This window comes from Vicia villosa, linkage group LG2 (genome assembly GCF_029867415.1).
Source record: "Vicia villosa cultivar HV-30 ecotype Madison, WI linkage group LG2, Vvil1.0, whole genome shotgun sequence".
Classification (NCBI taxonomy): Eukaryota; Viridiplantae; Streptophyta; class Magnoliopsida; order Fabales; family Fabaceae; genus Vicia; species Vicia villosa.
In genome coordinates, this window is record NC_081181.1 from 18,838,242 (window position 1) to 18,862,172 (window position 23,931).

Consider the following 23,931-nt stretch of genomic DNA (forward strand, 5'->3'; position numbering starts at 1 on the left):
TGACCGGAGAAATTCGAAAATGGATGTCGAAATGAGTCACGACAATGTATGGAAGGAAAACCGGAGTTATGACACAGTTTGCCAAAAATTTCTCACCGAAAGACAGTGGCTTAACAGAGTAAATCACGGTAAAGGGTTGTCTCTCAGTAGGCTCTAGATTCCATGTTGAAATACGAGAGACTAAGAGACATTTGAATAAATCATGTAGTTTTGTAAAGCACCACGACTTTATTATTATATAGAGAGATTACAGCTAAGTACATGATATAATCAATGTGGAACTATTCTATATACAAATATTTTTAACACTATATATTTACAAATATCAACATTAATAATTTATATTTATATTTAAGTTAAATAATTTTTAATAATTTTTATTCAATTTTTAAGTTAATCAATACTATAAAATACAAGTATTTTACTTCTCAAATATATAAAGTGAATTCTAAAAAATTAAACAAAATATTTTTCATCATATTTTCTATCATTTAACTGTATACAAAATCTCAATGTTACCTCAGTGCTCTTAACATAACAAATTCTAAAATGAATTACAAAATAGAACAAACTTTAATAACGATGAACAATTAAATATTATATTATTTATCAAATTAAATAAGGGTTAAATATACAAAATTCTCTGTAATATAGGCGAAATTTGCTTTTTTCTCAGTAAATTTTTTTTTTCAAACACTCCCTTAAAAAGTTTATCCCTGTAATGTTTGTTTTTGCCCCCTAGGTGTAAAGTTTACCCCTGTAATCTTTTTTTGACCCTAAATGTAAAGTTTACTCTCATGTAATATATATTTTTTATTTCTCTCTAGTTTGGCGTTTAAACTACACGCTTAGGGGGATAATAAAAAATATATATAATATTACATGAGAGAAATTAAAAAAAAAAATTACCTGACAACAAAGTGAATTTTATCTATATTACAGGAAGATTAAAAACTGTAAGAATAATAATTTTAAGCAGGACCATTTTCTTTGTTCTGGCGATTCCCGTTTTGGGCTTTCCGGTAGCTCTATCGGTGCGCTGCTGCGAGTGTTCTACTGCGTTCTGAGAGGATTTCGAAGGTTCCTAGTGTGGTATCGTGTTCCCCAGCATCTTCGGTTTAAATTCCTGGCTTTAGGGCTCAGGGACCTTGGTGTGAAGGCACAATTGACATCATTTTAGGGCTTTTGGGTTCGCCGGTTTTAACGCAGCGTGCGGCACTCTCCGAGGGTTCTTTCTTCTCAGGTTTCTCTGTTGGTGCTCTCTGGGTTTAGCTTCGTTCCGGTGTTGAGCCCTCGCGCTAGCTCCCATTTGTCTTCTGTTTTGGTTTCGGTGTGGGTTATCTGTGTTCTAATTCGGATGAGGGATAGGAGATTCATTCAGCATGAGGATGGGTGGAAGCAGGTTTCGCGATTCTGTCAGGCGGGGAAGAGCTATCTCTGGTGGGATGCGTTTCCGTTGGATGGTTGGAGACGTAATCGACCAAACCTATCTAAGGCGGTGACCTCATTTTATGTCTCAGAATTTCCAGATACAGCTTGTGCGAAAGATTTGTATGAACTTTTCGGGTGTGTTGGGAACGTGGTTGAGGTGGCTATTTCGCCTAGACGAAACAATTTTGGTAAACGCTTTGGCTTCGCTAGATTCGTGGATGTGGAAGTCAGATGGTTATTAGCGGTCAGATTGGACAATGTTGTGATTGGGGAAAAGAAACTTCATGTTAATCTTCCCCATTTCGAGAGGAGGCAGGGGGCGTAGCGAGGCATTCTGAAGGGCATAATATCCCCAATAGAGCTGGTCATAGCAGTAACTTGTATGTTGCGAAGCCGCTTACACGTTCGTTCGCCAATGTTGTCGAGGGATCTTCGGTGAATGTCAACTTGAATCGTGCAGAGGGATTAGCAGTGGTTAAGGAAGTTTCTTTCACTTTTCCGGATAATCACAGATCCAAGTTCGCTAAAGCCTTTGTGGGGAAAGTGGCCGTACCGGGATCGGCGTACAACATTCAAACATATATGGAGATGGAAGGAGTGTTTGCTGTCAAAGTATCCCCGATGGGTGGTAACATTTGTCTCCTCGAAGAGTCGAAAGAAGGTTTTATTCAGGACCTCATTGGGGAGGGGCAGGATTGGTGGAGGAGCTGGTTCAGTGTGTAACACCCCGAAAATTATTTCTAATTATTTAATTTAAGTAGGAAAATTATCTAATTGGTATAATTGATGGTGTGAGGAACATTGAGAAATATTTGAAATTTAATTAATAATTAGAATTATTTGTGGTTTGTGGAAGTTAATTGGAAAAGAATGGTTTATGATGTTGGGCCACGTGTGGTGTTAAGGAATGAGGGGGGTGTTATATTAGTAAAGGCCCTATTCTAATTAAAATTTATTTTATAAAATAATGAGGAATTGGGAGAAAGGAAAAAGGAACGTGAAAAGCAGAGTTGGGAGAAAAGACTTTGATCGTAGAAGTGAGAAGAGCAAAGGAAGGAGGAAAACCCCAAAGTTCAAGGATCAATTCAAGAATCTCCATCAAGGTAAGGGGTGATTACTCTAATTATGTAGTATTATGATTTTGATGATGATAGGATTGAATTAAGGGATTAGAATCTCTATTTGGGATGTTAGGTTTTGTGAAATTTCAACACTGACATGTATGATTTGATGAATTGACTGCAATTGATGATGTAATATTGTTACATAGTGTTGTGGTATGTTGTTTGTGCATTAGAATCATGTATTTGGAGTATTTTGATGTTATTGATGATCAATTTCGTAATGGCATAAGTTGGTATGTGTTTGGGATGCATAAAAGCCTTAAAAATCATGTTTTTCAGCTACTGGGTTCGTGGGAACCGGTTCCCATGTGGGAGAAACCGGGTTCCACTGTGTTAGAACGTTAAAAATAGCATTTTTGGGTCTAGGAACCGGTTCCCATGTGGGACGAACCGGGTTCCAGTACAAATTTCCAGCAGCACGTTTTGAAAACTATTCTAACTTCAAACAGCTCTAATTTTCAAACCGTAAGTCCGTTTTTGACGCCGTTTTGGACGTTGTTTCTTAAATTAAATACTCTATAATATAAAGTAAAGAAAACAACAATAACTTGATTTTATTTTGAAAATCTTGATTTATTTCGTTCATGGCGTTTTTTGTACATTGTGTGCATGATTTGGTTAATGTGACAATGTGGTGATGTTGTAATGATATAACTGTGATTTGACGTTATATGTGGTGTGAATTATATATGATGAATAGGTGATATGGACGTAAGTTCCGAGTTTTGTATCGTGTTTATATTATTTATTGGGTGATGTTTTATATGTATGCGTGTGATATATTTGTATGAATGCTAAAACTAATGCATGCTTATTTGGTGATGAATTGATGATGAATTGGTGATGATAATGAGACGATGTGATACATCGGATTGGTGATGTTATAAGCATGTTATATGTTACATTCATTCGCATACATTTTTGGTGATGGATCCCGGTGATGAAAGTGGATCAAAATGGTGGGCATAATTCCCATTGTGTGGAATTTGTGCTGGTTAAACTGTATCTCGGTGATGAAAAAGATCAGTTGGATGGGTGTATCCCATGTATGGTACCACATGCATAAGAGTCTGCATGGTCTTTGTATAAATTGTGACATGTCAGGATGAAATCCGGTGTTATGATTGTGTCGTGTTATTGTTGCATACTATTGACTTGTGCTTGTGATTAGTATGAATTGATTAATCTGAATATGCTAAGTAGAGTGGATAATTGCTTATGAAATTCTATATCTGATGATTTATAATGCTATTTAATTATGATGTAGTCTCACCCTTACTTTAATGATTTCAGATTGAAGTAGCGGCCTAAGCAATCGGTGAGGATGACTCGTAGAGTTTATCCGGTTATGTTGGGTCGTGTCGGTCATGCTCTGATCTTGTAACACTGGGGGACGATAGTCTTAGAGTTTACTTGTGATACACTATTTTGCCATTATTGTATAATGTACCGTTGATTTTATCGGAAATGTTTTATAACATTGTTGAATGAGTTTCCGCTGTGTTGAACATGTATTTTGATATTTTTGGATTATTCCTAATAAAGCATGACAAACGACTTGGTATTCTATTTCTTTTATTAATTGTAGCATCCTTGCTGTGTATTTACTCTGATTTTTATTTATTTCCGCGGGGTTTAGAAGGGTGTTACAATAGTGGTATCAGAGCAGGTCGGTCCGTCCGGCCAATTGTAGAGTCAGTTGAGTTGCACGACAGTTGAATACTGTCGGCATATTATCCCTTGGTACGCGACATGTGAGTAAATCACTGTCGGTACTTGGTTGTTTGTTGCGGAAGTTGGTTTGAAACAAGTGGGGGAGAAGCTTGGCTTCTCGGTTATGTTTCAGTTGTAAGACGATTGATTCAGTAGGCTGTTGTTGGCAACCGTGCAAGCGTTGTTGGAGTTGTTGTTTTCCGAATCGAAGGTGACTTGAAATTAGGACTTGACTGGTAGTTAAGTTGGAACGTCTTGAAGGAAGATGATTAGAGGTAATTGATGAATATTTGTAGGAGAGGAAATTAGGAAGTTGCAATGTATCAGCTCTGCTGAGGGGCTGCATAGTTGTCAGTTGAGTAGTCTTGCGTTTCGGAAGAGGTTCAGTTGAAAGTTGCAAAGAGGATTGTTGTCGTAATGTTTCAGAAATCGCACTTCGGCAATGGGATGTGTTGCTCAAGTTATAATAATGTTTGGAAGTGAAGAGATATGATAAGAAGCTGTTTGGAATGTGATCGAGTTGAAGAGAATGAGTTTTGGAGTGGGATTTTCGTAAGCAAAACGCAGGAAAATTGCGGAATAGCTGCAGAACTTCGAAAATTCATAACTGGAGTTCTGGACATCTGATTTGAGTTCCGTTTGAAGCGTCGGAAAGCTAAAGAGATGAACTTGGTTATAAAAATGGTTGCAGAAGCTGTAACATATTTAATTGTGACAGGATGATGTTGGAAAGAGGTGAAGTTGCGGTTACGCGTGCTCTTAGAACTAAACTTGTTTGTTGGTACTGCACGGGATAACAGTGTCAGAATTGAACGGATTGAAGGAATGATTAAAAGGTTTGTTGAGAAGCAATTTTAGGAATTAAATGTACCATTTGAGGAGTTTTGGAAATATCATTTAAAGTGTCGCTGCATGGCGTCAGTGTTGCAATTTCGGACAACGATTGGAAAATTCATATCTTGAGATCCGAGTGTCTGATTTAAGTGTCGTTTGGGGCATTGCGAAGCTGACTTAATAACCATGAGATATATTGTTATTTGATATTTAAAACTTGTTTGAAATGTGTTCCCCCTTATAAAAACAGAGGCGTGTGGATTCTGGGTTGCTGGGAACCGGTTCCCAGATAGAGACAACCCGGTTCCCCATAGTAAAAATCAGAGACGAGTTATGGGAAGTAGCCAGGAACCGGTTCCTGTATGGGAGGAACCGGGTTCTACTGTGAGTTTTTAGAAAATTGTTTTTACTTTAAAAACCCATAACTTTTGATCCTCTGGGGAGATATTCTGAAGTTGGTTAAGGCAGCGCAAAACTTGTTGAATAGGAATGCCTACTACCGCGATTGTTTGAAACAAAATTGAGTAGAATATGTTGTTGAGGATTAAGTTGATGAGGTGTTCGGTAATAAAGATGATTTGAGTACCGATGGATTTTAGTGAAGAATGAATTAGTAGAAAAGGTGAAATAAGTTTTAGTACGGTTGAAGTCATATTTATGATGCCAAAGCAACGACATGTATAGAAGAAGAATTGTAGAGGATTTCTTAAACCTATTGGTGTGAGGAAGAATTTGTTGAGATTCCGAGTGGAATGATGCTTGGACGCAAAAGATGTCTTGGGATTTAGAGTGAAACCAGGAGTATGAATGTTGTCGCGGTCTTTTGCTAAGATGAAGATTTTGATTTGGAACAGAAAAATAGTAAGGTACGAGTATATTAGTGATTATGAAGTTGGAAGTACTTAACAGGTGTGTGAATGCTAAGTGACCATGAAGCAGATTATGTAAAATGTTTGGATGTTGGTATCCCACTGACAAGATCCAATGAAAAGGAAGTGTGCGAGTTGTAAAGACTCAGAGTGAACTATTGGACTATGACGATGTTAATGAGTTTGAGTGCAAACTCGGAAAAGGACACTATTATGTAGTAACGACGGTTTATGCTTAAATATGGTTGTCGACTATCTATTGACAAATTGAGGACTTGATCACCCTTAATCTCTTGTTGATAGTAGACGGGATCATATAAATGGGATGAACTTGTTTTGTTACCTTAATGGTATAAGTTGTGATGGATATTAAACCGTGAGAATAATCACTCACCATGTTGTGTGATTTTATGAAGAAGTGAATAGGAAAGAGTGCAATATATTGGATGGTGACTTAAGACGGGTAATCAGAATCGCGTAACGAAAGTGTGATGTGGAGTAGTGTTATGAGTATTACTCGTGGGCAGTGAGGAATTAATATGTCAGGAGCCTACATAGAGGATGTGTATTGATCTATATGTTGGATTTATAATCTAGTGGATGAAAGGATGTCATTTCGGAGAATTAGTACTCTTTTGAATAATTGCCGAGATGATGAGTATGTTATTGTGGATGTAGTTAGTTAACGAGTATGTATTCAGCGAAGTTAAGGCGATGAGTTGATACTATATGATGCTATAATAATTTTGTACTGTTGTAAGGTGTTATTGTAGATTTCCAGATATAATGGGAATTATACTCTAGGAAGGACGAAGTTGATTTAATTCTTAGAGAAGAGCGGGACTCAGTTTGAGCTATTTTGTAAGCAATGGTATATTAAGGATGATGAGTGTGATTATAATTACTTGTGTGTACTCGTTCTGATGGTTAGAATGTTTAAATAGAGGGAGTAAATCAGTACTTTGTTTTTGAGTGCGAGTAAGTGTTGCTAAATGGTAGATTAGTACCATGTATGATAAAGAAGGATTCTGGAACGAATGAGTAAAGAGAGTTGAAATTGGATAAAACTGAGAAATCTAATTGGTAATGACGATTGTAATGAGTAATCAAATAGAGCAGCAACAGCAGAATGTAACATGTTGGATAATTGCTGGTATAACTTGAGAGGAGTCAGATAGTTGAAATTCAATGGTATAGGAATGTTATTGTCGAACTCTTGAAGGAAGCACTTGGTGAAAAGTGTAAGTGTTATTTCATCGCTCAGATGGAAAAGTGTGTCTAAGGTTGGTACGTTCGGTAGATGGAATTCTTTACTATAGTGTTGATCGGGTGTGGTCATACCATGGTTTTGTAATTATATTACTCAGTTATTGGGCGTATTGTATGAGTCGCACCTTGACGCCCCATTGTCGTTAACCTTGGGAGATATGGCGAGTGGTACACCTTGGGATGGTCAAATGCGACGTAAGAGCTGAGATTGAATGCATGAGGCATGCTTATGTTGGTTATGTCAGATGAATTTTGAGGTTCGACTAAGAAAGTGTTAACTGAGAACGGGAGAGTAAGATGAAGGGCTCTTATCCGGAACTTTTCACTTGAGGTATGTTTTCGAGGACGAAAACTCTTTTAGTGGGGGAGAGTTGTAACACCCCGAAAATTATTTCTAATTATTTAATTTAAGTAGGAAAATTATCTAATTGGTATAATTGATGGTGTGAGGAACATTGAGAAATATTAGAAATTTAATTAATAATTAGAATTATTGGTGGTTTGTGGAAGTTAATTGGAAAAGAATGGTTTATGATGTTGGGCCACGTGTGGTGTTAAGGAATGAGGGGGGTGTTATATTAGTAAAGGCCCTATTCTAATTAAAATTTATTTTATAAAATAATGAGGAATTGGGAGAAAGGAAAAAGGAACGTGAAAAGCAGAGTTGGGAGAAAAGACTTTGATCGTAGAAGTGAGAAGAGCAAAGGAAGGAGGAAAACCCCAAAGTTCAAGGATCAATTCAAGAATCTCCATCAAGGTAAGGGGTGATTACTCTAATTATGTAGTATTATGATTTTGATGATGATAGGATTGAATTAAGGGATTAGAATCTCTATTTGGGATGTTAGGTTTTATGAAATTTCAACACTGACATGTATGATTTGATGAATTGACTGCAATTGATGATGTAATATTGTTACATAGTGTTGTGGTATGTTGTTTGTGCATTAGAATCATGTATTTGGAGTATTTTGATGTTATTGATGATCAATTTCGTAATGGCATAAGTTGGTATGTGTTTGGGATGCATAAAAGCCTTAAAAATCATGTTTTTCAGCTACTGGGTTCGTGGGAACCGGTTCCCATGTGGGAGAAACCGGGTTCCACTGTGTTAGAACGTTAAAAATAGCATTTTTGGGTCTAGGAACCGGTTCCCATGTGGGACGAACCGGGTTCCAGTACAAATTTCCAGCAGCGCGTTTTGAAAACTATTCTAACTTCAAACAGCTCTAATTTTCAAACCGTAAGTCCGTTTTTGACGCCGTTTTGGACGTTGTTTCTTAAATTAAATACTCTATAATATAAAGTAAAGAAAACAACAATAACTTGATTTTATTTTGAAAATCTTGATTTATTTCGTTCATGGCGTTTTTTGTACATTGTGTGCATGATTTGGTTAATGTGACAATGTGGTGATGTTGTAATGATATAACTGTGATTTGACGTTATATGTGGTGTGAACTATATATGATGAATAGGTGATATGGACGTAAGTTCCGAGTTTTGTATCGTGTTTATATTATTTATTGGGTGATGTTTTATATGTATGCGTGTGATATATTTGTATGAATGCTAAAACTAATGCATGCTTATTTGGTGATGAATTGATGATGAATTGGTGATGATAATGAGACGATGTGATACATCGGATTGGTGATGTTATAAGCATGTTATATGTTACATTCATTCGCATACATTTTTGGTGATGGATCCCGGTGATGAAAGTGGATCAAAATGGTGGGCATAATTCCCATTGTGTGGAATTTGTGCTGGTTAAACTGTATCTCGGTGATGAAAAAGATCAGTTGGATGGGTGTATCCCATGTATGGTACCACATGCATAAGAGTCTGCATGGTCTTTGTATAAATTGTGACATGTCAGGATGAAATCCGGTGTTATGATTGTGTCGTGTTATTGTTGCATACTATTGACTTGTGCTTGTGATTAGTATGAATTGATTAATCTGAATATGCTAAGTAGAGTGGATAATTGCTTATGAAATTCTATATCTGATGATTTATAATGCTATTTAATTATGATGTAGTCTCACCCTTACTTTAATGATTTCAGATTGAAGTAGCGGCCTAAGCAATCGGTGAGGATGACTCGTAGAGTTTATCCGGTTATGTTGGGTCGTGTCGGTCATGCTCTGATCTTGTAACACTGGGGGACGATAGTCTTAGAGTTTACTTGTGATACACTATTTTGCCATTATTGTATAATGTACCGTTGATTTTATCGGAAATGTTTTATAACATTGTTGAATGAGTTTCCGCTGTGTTGAACATGTATTTTGATATTTTTGGATTATTCCTAATAAAGCATGACAAACGACTTGGTATTCTATTTCTTTTATTAATTGTAGCATCCTTGCTGTGTATTTACTCTGATTTTTATTTATTTCCGCGGGGGTTTAGAAGGGTGTTACACAGTGAAGTTAGGAAGTGGGAGGAAGACTTAATCGAGGAACACAGAGAGGTGTGGTTGAGAGTCTATGGTTTACCCCCTCATGCTTGGCATTCTGACTTCTTTGTGTCGTTAGCTGAATCGTGGGGCTCCTTCGTATGTATTGACGAGAGGACAGCCAAAGGACGCGCTTATGACGTTGCTAGGATTTTAGTCAAGGTACATTTGTCATTTATTACCCCTAACTCGGTCACAGCTAACATTGATGGCGAGAAATTCTGCTTAACGATCCGTGAGGACCCGTGGGGCATACCTTTCGATTCTGCAGGTATTTCTAAATCGCCATCTTCGTGTGCATCGTCATCTGAATCAGACGACTTTCTTTTTGATGATAACAGCCTTAGGAACCTTGACCGTAATTCTGCCAATTCGGTAGACAGTATCGAGCAGTTTTCGGATAGGATTATTAGGGAGGATAATGTGAGGAAACCCACTGGTTCTGGTTCCGTTGACGCTGAGGCCTGCAAGTCTCAGGTGAAAGCCGGTGTTAGTGTGGTTGGTGGTTCCGTGAATATTTCAGCGGATAACGCGTATGGGGATTTTGATAATGCCATCCTAAAGGTGCGCAACAGCAGTGCTGTTTCTGGTCAGGATCCGAGGCTTGTGGCGCGACACTCCTCAATTCCGGAATCGGATTCCTTGTGCTCTAGGACTGGAAGTTTACTAGGTAAGCATGGTGGTTCGGGGTTGGAAGCTTCCCCCAGCAGGGTTGTGTGTTCTCTCGTTCTGCCAGTGGACATAACTGTTCCAAAAAATAGGAAAAAGCTTCCGTTGAAACATGTTAACGATAGGGCTGTTAAGACATACAGTAGGAGGCGTTTCAAGATTGGGTCGGAAAGTGTGAATCCTAAACAAAGCAATGTTGGTCCTGTTTTGAGTCCTACCTATTCTCTAGTGGGGACTAATACTGTGGAGTTTAATAGTGGCGGCAATATTGGGGCTAGCTCGTTATGTTATGGCGAACAAAATGAAGAATCCGATATTGGGAGAAATAACAGGAGACAATGGAGGTTAATGGATGTGGACATTGGGGGTAAACTTTGCTCGGCTATTGTGGCGCTTGGGGTGGTTGATTCGAAGGGTAGGAATAATCTTTTGAAAAGGATTGAATCTTTGGAGTTTGGTGAAGATATTAAAAAGGGGGAGGTAAGGAAGGAGAATAAAGAAGGTGCTCAATGATAATAGGCTCATTGAATATTAGGGGGGGAGTGAATGCACTCAAAAGAAGGAGGATTAGCGCTTTGATTAAAAAAGGGAATGCGGATGTTTTTTTAATTCAAGAAACTAAGATTGTAAACATGGAAGATAATTTGGCCAAGTCATTTTGGTATTCTCCGGAGGTGGGATTTTCTTATTCAAATTCGATAGGTAGATCGGGAGGTTTGCTCATCTTATGGAATGACAAAGTTGAGGTTGTTAATAGTTTTAAAGGAGAGGGCTATTTAGGAATTAAAGCCTTTTGGGAGAATAACTTTTACTATGTGATTAATGTGTATTCGCCTTGTCTTTTGATTAAAAAGATTGAGTTATGGAAGAAGTTGCTTGAGTTAAAGGAGGCTTTTAAGGATGGGGAATGGATAATGGGTGGGGATTTCAACGCGATAACTAACGTTAGAGAAAGGAAGGGTCGAGGGATGTACGTGAAAAAAAGAGATATGGAACTTTTTTCGAAGTTTATTGATAGAAGTGCGTTGGTGGACATTCCTTGCAAAGGAAAAAAGTATTCTTGGTTTAGCAGGGACGGGAAGTCGATGAGTAGAATCGATCGCTTTATCGTCTCTAATGAAGTGGTGTCTAGATGGGAGGTTATGGGCCAACTCATTGGTGATAGGGATATTTCGGATCATTGTCCAATATGGATTTTGAAGGACCAAAGGAATTGGGGCCCAAAACCATTTAAATTCAACAATGAATGGTTTAGCTTCGATTCTTTTATTCCTTTTGTGGAGAAAGAATGAAAATGCCTTAAGGTGGAAGGAAGAGGAGACTTTGTGTTAAAGGAAAAACTAAGGCTTCTTAAAGATAAACTTAGGATTCGGAACAAGGAAGTGTTTGGTAGAATTGACTTGGAGATGGAGGACGGTGCTTGCAAGATGAATTTGGCCGATGATAAATTAGCCTCGGATGATGTTTTCAACTTTGATAGCACCATGGTGTGTAGAAAGGAAACGTGTAGTAAATTTTGGAAGAACTTGAGAATAAAAGAAAATATGTTACTTCAAAAGTCTAGATTGAGTTGGATTAGGGAAGGAGACTCCAATAGCGGTTTTTTCCACAAGGTGTTGAAACAAAGACGGAGGAACAATCATTTAGGTCCGATTCTCTCTTCGGAAGGATTGGCTGAGACGGTTGAAGAGGTGAGGGAGACGGTATTCAAACACTTTGAGGAGAAATTTGTGGAACCGGAGGTTTCTAGACCTTTGTTAGAGGGCATTCCGTTCAATACTTTAAGTGAGGAAGAGGCGGAGGATTTGGAGAGACCTTTTCTTCAAGATGAGATCAAAGAGGCGGTGTGGAATTGTGGAAGTGACAAGAGCCCGGGGCCGGACGGGTATTCTTTTCTCTTTATTAAAAAATGTTGGTTTTTTATTAAGGAAGATTTCTTCAATTTTTTCAATTATTTCTTTGGAGGGAGTTCTTTGGCTAAGGCGATTACCTCTTCTTTTTTGACCCTTATCCCAAAGAAGCATAATCCATTGGGTTTGGATGAATATAGGCCTATTTGCTTGGTGGGATGTATTTATAAAGTGGCGGCTAAAATTTTGGCGGGGAGACTTAAAAAGGTGCTAAATTCAATCATTTCTCCTTGTCAAACCGCTTTTGTCCCCGGTAGGCAATTGCTTGATGGGGTGATCGTTGCTAATGAGGTGGTTGATTATGCGAGGAAGGTGGCGTCATACCCCAAATTTGTCCTACCCTTTAACTTCTAACTGGCTTAGGCTCTGCATTCATGTACATACATCACTTAGGTCATAATCCATACCCATGCATACATATCATTGGTACTAATCAGAGACTAACAAGAAAGAGCTCTATTGCAAAGAAGTTTTGATCAGAAAACAAGAGGACTGAGGTGTAATCTTGTGGCTCTATGTTCATTGAAGTCCTCCTGGATTAAGGTTTTCTCAGTCTCAATTCAAGGCATTAATTGAAGGGTACAAGCTTACAAATCATCTGGTCTCCCAAATCAGGGTTTCTTTGACCAAAGTCAACCAGTTGACTTTCTGGTCAACATTTGATCAGGAATGGACTCTATGAGTGGGAAGCTTCTCATACTGACTATGTGGATGTGTTTGTTTGACTGGATTTGACTAGAAGAGATTTAATCGGGAATTTCATCAATAGTCGGAAAAATCAGAACAGTTGACTTTTGAGTCAAAATCAGAAGAATTATTCAAATATTGACTTTTGGTGGAAAATCAATCAAGAAAAGTCAAAGAATGGAAAAAATCGGAAGTTCGACAAAAGTTGCCAAAAATAGCAAAAAAGACAAAAAAAAAAAAGAATGTTTCAACACTTAGAAAATATTTTGGCATTTTGAACCTTGGTGAGCAGTCCACTTCAGCCCTGATTTACACGTGGCAAATGACATTTCTTGAAGAAATTTCCAACATCAAAGTTATTCCCCTCGTGGAGGAGAACAACTTTGTAGTTGGACAATTTTTCATTTGAAGCTTGTATGAAGAGTTAAAGTTGCTTGAAGTTACTGAAAATTCATTCAACCCAAGTCATAATTCAAGTCACAAGTCAGGTCATGACCAGGCATTTCAACAAACACATGGCATGCCAAATCTCAAGCCAGTTTCAGAGCTCTACAAAAAGGCCATGGAAGCAAACTTGGTATCATTCTAATCCTTGCCATGTCTTCTTTCCAACAAGCCAAGAATTGGGTCAATTGAACAAGTATTGAGTGAGATGCAAGTTTTCAAAGTTGTGCCCTTACACTGACTAAGTCCTGCATCCAGCCAAGGCAGATTTCTAGGGCACACGCATGCATTTCAGCAAACACATGGTGTGCCAAATCTTAATGCATTTTTCTTCCTCCACAAGTCTCCACATTGAACAATCATGATCTTAAATTGTTCCTTGCCATGTCCCCTATCTATTGAATCTAGTTTCATTAATTTTGGACATGTATTGAGCAAGTTATAAGGCTTTGAAGTCACCCCTCGACCCAGTCACATTCCTGCCAAAGTACATGCACAAGATTCAAGCCATGCTCGTGAGTCTCATTCCAGGTGCATGAATCATGTTCCAACTTATTTTTTGAAGGATGTAGGCACTATTACTTGAGCATACCAAAATCAAACTTGCTCTATCACACACCCTCTTTGCAATGAGCCCAAGAATAGCTCAATTGATGAACCATGGTGAGAGATATACGCATGGGAAGAAGGCACCTTGAGCATTCCTCCTGGCACGAGGCATAGGCATGGTTGAAAGCTGCAACGTGCTTTGATAGCATCAATGCACCACCACCAACTTTTCCTCATTGAACCATGCATATATGACATATGTGAAAGCATTGGGAAGACTTGCCACAAGTGTACAAAACTTGCTCACTAAGCATTACTTCCCTAGTCCCACACCAAGAAAAACAATGCTGCTGCAAGATGCTTATTCACAAGCCCCACACTCATGGAAGCCTCACCACTCTTTCCACACATGCCCTATAAATAAAGCTGCATAGCCCTCACACTTACATTCACGATTTCACTTCTCCATACAGCTCTCATCTCACTCTCTCACTCTGAGACTCCACTCTCTCTCCACTCCCACTCTCTTTTCCTATCACTCTCCCTCTCCACCACCAGCGGCCGTAACAAACTCCGGTGCCACCCTAACTAACTGCAACAAATCCTTCCGGCCACCACAATCACTCTTAGCAACCACTCCTTCTGCTCCAGTCCTCACCTTCCATCATCATCTTCACCGGTCATCCATATTCATCATCATCTTCACTGCAAGAGGAGGAGAAAGAAGCTGCTCTCCGAGAAGGAAAGCTCTCCCTCACCTTTCAATTCAAGATCTCTTCAGGTAAGCTTCATGAACTCGTTCTACATCCATAAGCATGATGTGTGATGATGACAACTCATTTGCCATGACTGTGCTTAATGCAAACGTGTGAGGCTAATTGTATGAAGTTCATTTGCTTTGAATTCAATTAACATGATAACCTGATTGTGTGAGTGATTATCTGCTGATTATGCGCTTTAGAACGTGTGAGGAATTCGTTGGTGTGTTTATCTTGAGTTTGGCTTAGATCTCATATGTTAGGGTTTTTGAATCCATCATCGGTTTTGGATTTCAAGAGAGCATCAATGGAAGCTGAGCTCAGATTCGTGTTCAGTGAGAGAATCCGAGTTGAGCAGTGTCGGTTTTGTGGATTTTTGGAAAAGTTAATGCTAGCTCCGCCGCGAGGTCGCCGGGGAAGACGACCGGAGCTTAGCTCCGGCGTCTGAGTTTTGGGCTTGTGTGTTTTCTGCTTTGCTCGCGTGTCCACGCCTCGTTGGCTGCGTTTCCCACATGTTAGTGGATCTTTTCTCTTGCCAATGACTGGAACTAAGGTGTGGCGGATCCTGATTGGCTCTGGATTGGTTTTGGCATTTTGTGACTTAAATGAATTATGACCAACTGATGAATGTATGCCACGCATGTCACATAAAATAATAAATACTCATGCTGATAATAAGATTGAAAAATAGTGTTGTGTAGCTGGGCCTTGCGCTTTGGGGCCCTGTCTTGCTTCTGGATTACACTCCATGTTTGCTAATGCACCACCATCTGATTCTTGGGCCTTGAGCGCTACTGCTAACGCCACCCTCTGGTTTAGGCCCATGTTTCGGCTATAACATAATCCGGTTCATATTTTGTTTACTGATACACCCCCATGCCGGTAATAAAAAAATAAATAAATAATTGATTTTTTCTTTTTATGCTTTTTGCTTGATAATTCTTTTTTTTTTTTGCCTAAATAAAAGATGACAAAAATATTTTTTCACCCAAGTAGACTTTTAGAACTTTATTTTCTTTTAATTGATTTTTTTTGTTGTTTCCTTTGATTGTTGATTGGTTGATAAACCATAAATAAATAGATCTTGTTCCTTTCTATTAGAATTAGAATAACATAGATTTAGAAATTAGGAATAGTTCCCTCTTTTCATTTCTTTTTCTTTTTTTTCAACATCAAAACATCTAACAAATATTCAAAATAAAATCCCCTTAAAAAATACAAAGAAAATACTTAAAACACTAATAATCAAAGTGAAAATTCTTAAAAAGGGAATGGAAGCTTGAACATCCCTTGCTTAAGGGAATGTTCGAGTGCTTGGATCTCCCTTGCTTAAGGGTACCATTCAGGCGTAAGTTCCCAACTTCTAAAAAACACCAACCAAAGAGTAACTCGAGTTTCCCTTGCTTAAGGGATTTCCTCGAAACGCTCAAAATCACTCTCTCACCTCCTTTCTTAAGGGCATTGTTATCTCCGCTCTATTGCATCCTAGGCTGTCCCCTTATGCAAGAGCGCGAGCGTTAACTCCGCCCAACTAAAAAGCACAAAAACAAACAGAAAATATTGACCGAACTACGGCGCTCTGATTCCTGAAAAGGATACGTAGGCATCAAGTCGCGGGGCTTGAACGAGCACACTTGTAAATACTTCCTTCTTTTCCCCGTATTTCTTTTGCATGCATTCGCATATAGACATAGACATAGTACACACCCTTTAGATAGAAACAAACATAGGTGGATACCATCGAGTACGATGGGCGCGAGGGGTGCTAATACCTTCCCCTCGCGTAACCGACTCCCGTACCTAGATTCTCTGGTCGCAAGACCATGTTCCTTCCTTTGTTAGGTTTTCTGATATTCCTTTCCCTTATGGGATAAATATATTGGTGGCGACTCTGTTCATTTTTCACGAGCGTGCAACAGGTGGGTAGTAAGTGCACCCTTTTCAAAGTTAACTTCGAAAAGGCGTACGATAAGGTGAGTTGGAATTTTCTTCGTTTCATGTTCAAAGCGATGGGGTTTGGGAGTAGATGGATGGAATTATTGGTGTTTAAGAGTGATATGTCGGTGCTTGTGAATGGGAGCCCTACAAAAGAATTCGGTGTTTCTAGAGGGTTGAGACAAGGAGACCCCCTATCTCCTTTTCTCTTTGTTTTGATAGCGGAGGCACTCACGGCCTTGGTGAGAAAATCTATTGAGTTAGGCGACTTTCAAAGTTTTGTCATCGAGGGAAAGTGTAGAGTGGACATCCTTCAATTTGCGGATGACACTTTATTGGTGGGGGATGGTAGTTGGAAGCATATTCAGGCGATTAAGGCGGTTCTTAGAGCATTCGAGCTTGTATCGGGCCTTGGGATTAATTATCACAAGAGTAAGTTGATTGGTATTAATCCTAGTTATCAATTTTTGGAAGTGGCGTCTCACTTTTTATCTTGTAAAGTGGAGGATAACAAGTTTATTTTCCTAGGCATTCCGATTGGTCACAATCCAAGGTTGGAATCTACTTGGGATCCTCTTTTAAACAAGACGAAGGCTAGATTGGAAGGTTGGACTAATCGCTACTTGAATTTAGGAGGTAGGATTACTCTTTTGAAGTCGGTTCTTAGTTCCCTCTCCATTTTCACCATGTCGTTTTATAAAATACCGTTGAAGGTGGTGAAGAAATTTAATAGCATACAAAGTAAATTCCTTTGGGGAGGGGTAGAGGAGAAAAGAAGGATACATTGGGTTTGATGGAAAGACGTTTGTCTTCCCATGGAGAAAGGTGGGTTAGGTGTTAAGGATATATCTTTGTTTAATATTTCTCTTCTTAACAAGTGGAGGTGGCGTATTTTCCAAGGTCAAAGTTCTCTTTGGCTTGAAGTCTTAAAAGCCCGATATGGTGATTTAGCGTCCTCTTTGTTGATTAATAATAAGGTTAGTAATTCTCCCTCCCTTATCTGTGGTGTCTCTTCATCTTTTTCTTCGTTTTGGTGGAGAGATTTGGTTAAGATTAGTTCTTCTTTCCATGTGGATCCTATGGTGGAAAAGGTTAAATTTAATATTCACAACGGGTTCCACACACCATTTTGGGAAACTTCGTGGTTGGAAGGGATTCCTTTGAAAGAGGAGTTCCCGGATTTGTATTTATACTCTAGTTTGAAAGGTGTTTCGGTGGCGGAAATGGGGGGTGGAAGGAAGGCACGTGGTGTTGGGGTGATTTTGGCTTAAATTTGGAGGGTACTTTTTTAGAGGCGGATTTGTTGAAGTTGAAGAGTCGGGTGGATGCTTTTTCCGGGTGGAGACACGGTTCGGATTCGGTTTGTTGGACCGAAGGACCATCGATGGAATTCTCGGTGGCTTCTTGTTGTAATTTTTACTTGAATCTCCATATTCCGTTCGGACCACCTAACATTCATGATGGTGTTTTTGGCATTTTGTGGAAAATGGAGGTTCCGTACAAAATCAAGGCATTTGGATGGAGACTTTTTCTAGATAGGCTCCCAACGGTTGACGGTTTGGTGTATAGAGGTATGGCTTTCTCCATTGATAATTCTAAATGTGTTTTGTGTGGTATTGTTCCGGAAGATAGGAACCATTTCTTTTTTGGTTGTTTGGTGGGTACAAAGATTTGGAGTGACATAGCTTTTTGGATTGGTAAAGGAGGAATTTTGGAAAAGGAGTGTATACCGCATTTTATGGAGTGGCACTCTTTCTTCCGTTCTCGTAAGATTATAGATAGTAAATTGGACGTGGTGTGGCTAGCAACCGTTTGGTCTTTTTGGTTACTTAGGAATGGTGTGCGTTTTCGGAAGGAAGCTTGGAGCATTAACAATACCGTTTGGAACATCAAGTTCTTGGTTTGGAAATGGTCTTTTTGTGGAAAGATTACTCATCCCAATTATTCTTTTTACGATTTTAGTAAGGATCCGCTCTTCTTTCTTTCGTAAGGGTAATTGGTGTGTAATTTTTCTTTTTGTCGGGCTTTCCCGCTCCTCCTTTGTAATCGGGTTGGAGAACCCTTAGTTCTCCGTTTAATATAATTTCTAGATTACAAAAAAAAAATCTATATTACAGGATGAAAGTGCTATTAACCCATTAAATAATCGCGAATAATATATTACTAGTATTAAATTTGTTGATAGAATAAATAAATATCACAATTTTTATAAAGAGTTTAAGACTAAAGAAAATGTGAAATCTTAAAATGAGTAAAAATATAATTTATTAAAATCATCTTATATTTATGGTAATGATAAATATTTTAACTTGTATTAAGTTAATTCAATCTCATTCTTACTTTTATAGAAGTTTTTAATCTTTGTTAACATCCGAGATCTACAAATACAAAATGGCTATCTATTAAAAAGAAAAAGATGCTATGCTCACCTCTTAAGATCCTTGACACTATTTACTATTATTTATGAAGATAATAATCTAATCATGTTCACCAAAAGTTATTTTTTTGGAAAGAACTATTTATTATTTATAACAATAATCATCTATTCAAGTAGACCAAAAGTCACTGTGACACTGTCTGTCTCTTTGTTAACAAGGTTATGTCATTTTGCTAGAACAAAATACTAGAATCCATAACATATAACAGAATATAGGGGCCAACAAAGTTAGAGAATATGGAACTGGAGAATAAAAACCAAGTCCAAGTTTCAAATGCAGACCAACAAAATGGAGGAACCAATTTTTTCAAAACATGTTTCAATGTACTCAATACCTTAATAGGCATTGGAATACTGTCAATGCCGTATGCAGTTTATCAAGGAGGATGGTTGAGTTTTTTGCTGCTGATTATATTTGGGATGATATGTTGCTACACAGCTTTACTTTTGGATAGGTGTATGAATGCAAATCCAGGAATTAAATCCTATGGTGATTTAGGTGAGGCTGCATTTGGATACAAAGGAAGAGCTACATTAGCTATATTCATATACATAGAGTTGTTTTTAGTAGCTGTGGAGCTTCTTATATTAGAAGGTGACAATTTGGAGAAGCTTTATCCAAATATGATATTCACAATCTTTGGACTTAGAATTGGTGGTAAAAGTGGTTTTGTTATTCTCACTGCCTTTGCAATATTACCAACAACATGGTTGAGAAACTATGGAGTTCTAGCCTATGTTTCTATTGGTGGGGTGTTTACTTGTGTTATTTTGATTGGATGTGTTGTGTGGGTGGGTGAAGTTGATGGTGTAGGGTTTCATCAAAGAGGTGTGTTGCTAAATTTGGGAGGTTTGTCTACTTCTATGAGCCTTTTTGCATTTTGTTACAATGCTCATGCATTAATCCCCACAATACGCAATTCCATGACCGACACAAAACTATTTTCCAAGGTAAGTTGTTTCTCTCTGGTCCTATTTATAAGAAAAAATTTACTTTTTAACCTCTGGTCCTATTTATATGAGAAAATTTACTTTTTAACGTCTGTTACTAAATGCAGGTTTTGGTTGTTTGCTTTGGTGCAAGCGCAATAATTTACGGAACTATTGCGGTTTTAGGCTACATGATGTTTGGAGATAAATTAAAGTCTCAAATCACATTAAATTTACCAACTAACACTATAAGCACAAAAATAGCAATCTATTCCACCATAATTAACCCTTTCACTAAGTATGCTATTATAATAAGTCCAATAACAATTGCTATTGAGGAAAAATGGCATGTATGCATGACAAGGCCTATTAGCATTGTAGTTAGAACATCTATTGTTGCTAGCAGTGTACTTGTGGCATTATACATTCCCTTTTTTGCATACATCATGGCATTTATGGGTGCATTCTTGAGTGTTGCAATCTCCTTATTGTTCCCTTGTCTTTGCTACCTAAAGATAAACAAAGGTGCTAAGAGATTTGGGTTAGAGATGATGATCATCATGGGAATTCTTATCATTGGTACATTGATTGGAATCTTTGGTACATACATCTCAGTTCAGAAAATAGTTAATCAGATGAAACATTAATGCTAACATTAATGCTAACTGTTGTAACTAATATTGATTCTTCCAATCATGAGTTATAATATTTACATCGGTCAAAGAACGCAAAATGAGTTAAAATACATTGTTATATTTTTGTATGTTTTTTTGTAACTTAATTTAATGTTGACCTTATAAGCAAAGGGTCCAATTTTCTCTGACACAATTTTATTTCTTGCCTCATTTTTATTTGAAAAATACTATTTTGAGACTACACCGTATACACTGTACTCACAAATACGACGTGAACAATATTTTTATATTATTTTAATTTTTTTATATATTTTTTCTAAAACTATTTTGGTTAATGAAATATTACAACTTGATTAATACAATTTAGAGTTTGGTTAATCTTTGGACTTATTTTATTTTTCTTATTTTTTGGCTCATTTTTATTTATCTTATTGTGTATGGTTGTCCCCAAACTGAATGGATTGTCAATATATTTTTTCTTGAATATCATGAGTTGGATCAGCCGTAACTTACTACCACTACGACAATAGTAATTCAGAGTCATTCAAATTCAATACTTTCATTTCTGTCTTTCTCAGTCAAGTAGTTGAATGAGTCATTGGTGTAAGGTTTTAAACATAACTAAATGTGATGTATGAAAGATCAAAAGTCTAAACATTAATATATTTATTTAAATATTTGAAGTATTGGAGTAATAACTAGTGAAATATACATTAGTCTACATTTAAAAAAATAATATAATCCAGATTTAATAAAAAATACTTAAATTAAATTTTAAATAAATTAAGAATCAACTAAAATATTATTATCTTTTTCTTAATCAAAATATCAGGTTTAAATATATTTCATTTTTCGGTAAAAAAAAATAGATTTCATTTTTGATTTATAACATTTTATTAAAAAAATTAAATTTTCATAAAAATTCGCATATTTTCCGTTTTGTATTTAAGATATTGGATAAAAAAAGTCAGTTGTAATAATTTATATGTATATAATTATAATATAATAAATTCAAAAATAAAATATATTAAAGTGATTTTAAAAGCTACAACAATACTGATGTTGTTATTTTAGTGTATTTTTCATTTTCCTGCAAACAAATTTATTTTTAAAAATATTTTAGGTATTTTTAATGTTATATATATATATATATATATATATATATATATATATATATATATATATATATATATATATATATATATATATATATATATATATATATATATATATATATATATATATATATATATATATATATATGTTCCGTCTTGGAACTAGAAATAAGGAGTTTAATCGGAGGTGACGTGACTTGTTGTCTTTGGTGCGGTAGAATTGAGGATATTTGTAAAGTTAGCATTCCAACGTTCGAGTCAATATATGAAGATGAAGAGTGAAATGAAAATTGTATTTGAAATTAGTTGATATACTTAAGTATATTCGTTGCTGTAAATAATACGACGAGCTGTATAATTTATTATATAATGCATCTCCCGTAGTGCTATTCAGTCACACGACTTATTCAAATGTCTCATAGTCTCTCGTTCTTCAACATGGTATCCAGTAGGGGTGGCAAAATGGACGGTGGCACGCCGGGCCAGCCCGTGTACCCGCTAAAAAATGGCGAGTTGGGTTGGGATTTTGGGCCTGCCGCCCGCCTAAGCTCGCCCCGCCAAAGCCTGTCGCCCGCTAAAGCCTGCCTCACATATTCGTTAAGCTCGTCTCGCCTTAAGTCCACCCTTTTTTAGTTAATTCTAGTAATTTAAGTTCTGGATGATTTTATTTTATACATTTATTTGTAAATATATTAAATACTTTTTTATGTAAAATTTGTTTAAAAGATATTTTATAAAAAATTGTTCTAAAAAATAAGTGAAAAATTTAATTGAAAGGTAAAATGAAAGAAAAATAAATTAAAAAATAGGCAGGCAATCCCGCCGCCCGCCAACCCACCATCTTGGCGGGACGGACATGATTTTTAAGTCCATTTTACTTGGCGGCCTTGCCCACTCTGCTCGCTTTTTGGCGGGCTTAAGGCGGGGCGGGCGTAGGGCGAGGCGGGCGGCCTATTTTTCCATCCCTAGTATCCAGAGCCTACCAAGAGACAACACTTCACCGCGCTTTGCTTGATCGATCCACTATATTTCTGTGAGAAATTTTTTGGCAAACCGTGTCATAACTATAGTTTGCCTTTCATACACCATCGAGACTCATTCCGACATCAGTTTTCAAAATTCTCCGGCTTCCGCCACACTGCCGTTTGTAAGTACAAAGTGCACCTAAGAGGGTGTGAAATAGATGCTTTGAACGATTTTTCGGTTTTAGATAAGTGTTACTTTAATTTATAGTTTGATGGTGATTATGAAAGCGGTAAAGTGCAGAAAAGTAAAGAAAATAGAGTGATTATAATAGTTTCTCTCACAGTGCGAGAGTACGTCTAGTGCCCTTACAACATGTACGAGATATTATCTATAAATCACTTAGGAAAACTACCTTATGATTTTACAAAGTAGAAAATGAAAGCAATCATCTCTTTTTTACTATCTTATTTTCAACAATCCTGGACCACAAGGTATATACACAAATCTGGATTTTTATAAGAAGTTTGAAGTTGAAAGACTTTTATCAATTTGTAAAATTGATCTTCTCTCTCAAGTAAATAATTCACAAGTATGTTACATAAGTGCTCAAAATTGTAATGACAAAAATTTTAGCGATGCAATGAAATTGAATGCAGAAAGTTTGAAACAAAAATTTAAGATGCAATGCACTTGGTTAAAATTGGTAGATTAAGTTTGAATTGAAATGAAAGAGGTTTGTTTCAAAATATGAAACCTTAGGTATTTATACCTGTAGGAATCACTATAATACCATGAATCAATGCCTTGATTGATATATGAAATTAAGAATTCGTTGGAGTCAAATTTTATGTGAAAAAATGTCACTGCTTCCGTGATAACCGGTCAACACATAATCGTAATCGGTCGCAGGTGAAGCGTTATTTGAAAATTTGAACTTTTCGAAGGTGTAATTAGTTATAGTAATTGGTTAACAGTTACACCTGATTTTGTTTCAATATTTAATTTTTCGTTTTTGTAACCAATTAAACATATGGTGTAACCGGTTACACCTGATGCTTTTGTGAAAAATACCTTTAAAATCAGTTTTTAGACAAAACCTTTTGATGTTGAAAGATATGTAATGCATCAAGATAAAATGAGTATAATATTTGTGAGCATTATGGTAGGACATATGATGGAATTGCAACTTGTA

The 23,931-nt window shown here is 37.0% G+C and overlaps 3 protein-coding genes and 2 long non-coding RNA genes across 5 annotated transcripts; all 5 read left to right on the plus strand.

Moving 5' to 3' along the window:
- The first annotated feature begins 2,405 nt into the window (after positions 1 to 2,405).
- LOC131645977 (uncharacterized) lies at positions 2,406 to 4,122 on the plus strand. Its single transcript, XR_009297242.1, has 2 exons — positions 2,406 to 2,534; positions 3,849 to 4,122. It is a non-coding gene; the product is annotated as an uncharacterized LOC131645977 (long non-coding RNA).
- Positions 4,123 to 7,868: 3,746 nt separating this feature from the next.
- LOC131645978 (uncharacterized) lies at positions 7,869 to 9,585 on the plus strand. The gene is made up of 2 exons (XR_009297243.1): positions 7,869 to 7,997; positions 9,312 to 9,585. It is a non-coding gene; the product is annotated as an uncharacterized LOC131645978 (long non-coding RNA).
- A 1,420-nt stretch (positions 9,586 to 11,005) lies between these two features.
- On the plus strand, positions 11,006 to 11,665 carry LOC131648663 (uncharacterized). Its single transcript, XM_058918399.1, has one exon. It carries the CDS (start codon positions 11,006 to 11,008, stop codon positions 11,663 to 11,665), a length of 660 nt encoding a protein of 219 aa, XP_058774382.1.
- A 6,375-nt stretch (positions 11,666 to 18,040) lies between these two features.
- LOC131648664 (uncharacterized) lies at positions 18,041 to 18,646 on the plus strand. Its single transcript, XM_058918400.1, has one exon. The coding sequence runs from the start codon at positions 18,041 to 18,043 to the stop codon at positions 18,644 to 18,646; it is 606 nt and encodes a 201-aa protein (XP_058774383.1).
- A 616-nt stretch (positions 18,647 to 19,262) lies between these two features.
- LOC131645979 (amino acid transporter AVT1I-like) lies at positions 19,263 to 20,958 on the plus strand. Its single transcript, XM_058916164.1, has 2 exons — positions 19,263 to 20,044; positions 20,152 to 20,958. Exons 1-2 carry the CDS (start codon positions 19,331 to 19,333, stop codon positions 20,668 to 20,670), a joined length of 1,233 nt encoding a protein of 410 aa, XP_058772147.1. The 5' UTR covers positions 19,263 to 19,330; the 3' UTR covers positions 20,671 to 20,958.
- Positions 20,959 to 23,931: the final 2,973 nt, after the last annotated feature.

What these genes read in the sequence shown, in the direction of transcription:
- LOC131648663 (XM_058918399.1), top strand. Translation starts at nt 11,006, where the DNA reads ATGGAAGATAATTTGGCCAAGTCATTTTGGTATTCTCCGGAGGTGGGA.
- LOC131648664 (XM_058918400.1), top strand. Translation starts at nt 18,041, where the DNA reads ATGGAATTCTCGGTGGCTTCTTGTTGTAATTTTTACTTGAATCTCCAT.
- LOC131645979 (XM_058916164.1), top strand. Translation starts at nt 19,331, where the DNA reads ATGGAACTGGAGAATAAAAACCAAGTCCAAGTTTCAAATGCAGACCAA. An exon ending in ACACAAAACTATTTTCCAAG is followed by an intron (nt 20,045 to 20,151) that starts GTAAGTTGTTTC and finishes TACTAAATGCAG; the next exon opens with GTTTTGGTTGTTTGCTTTGG.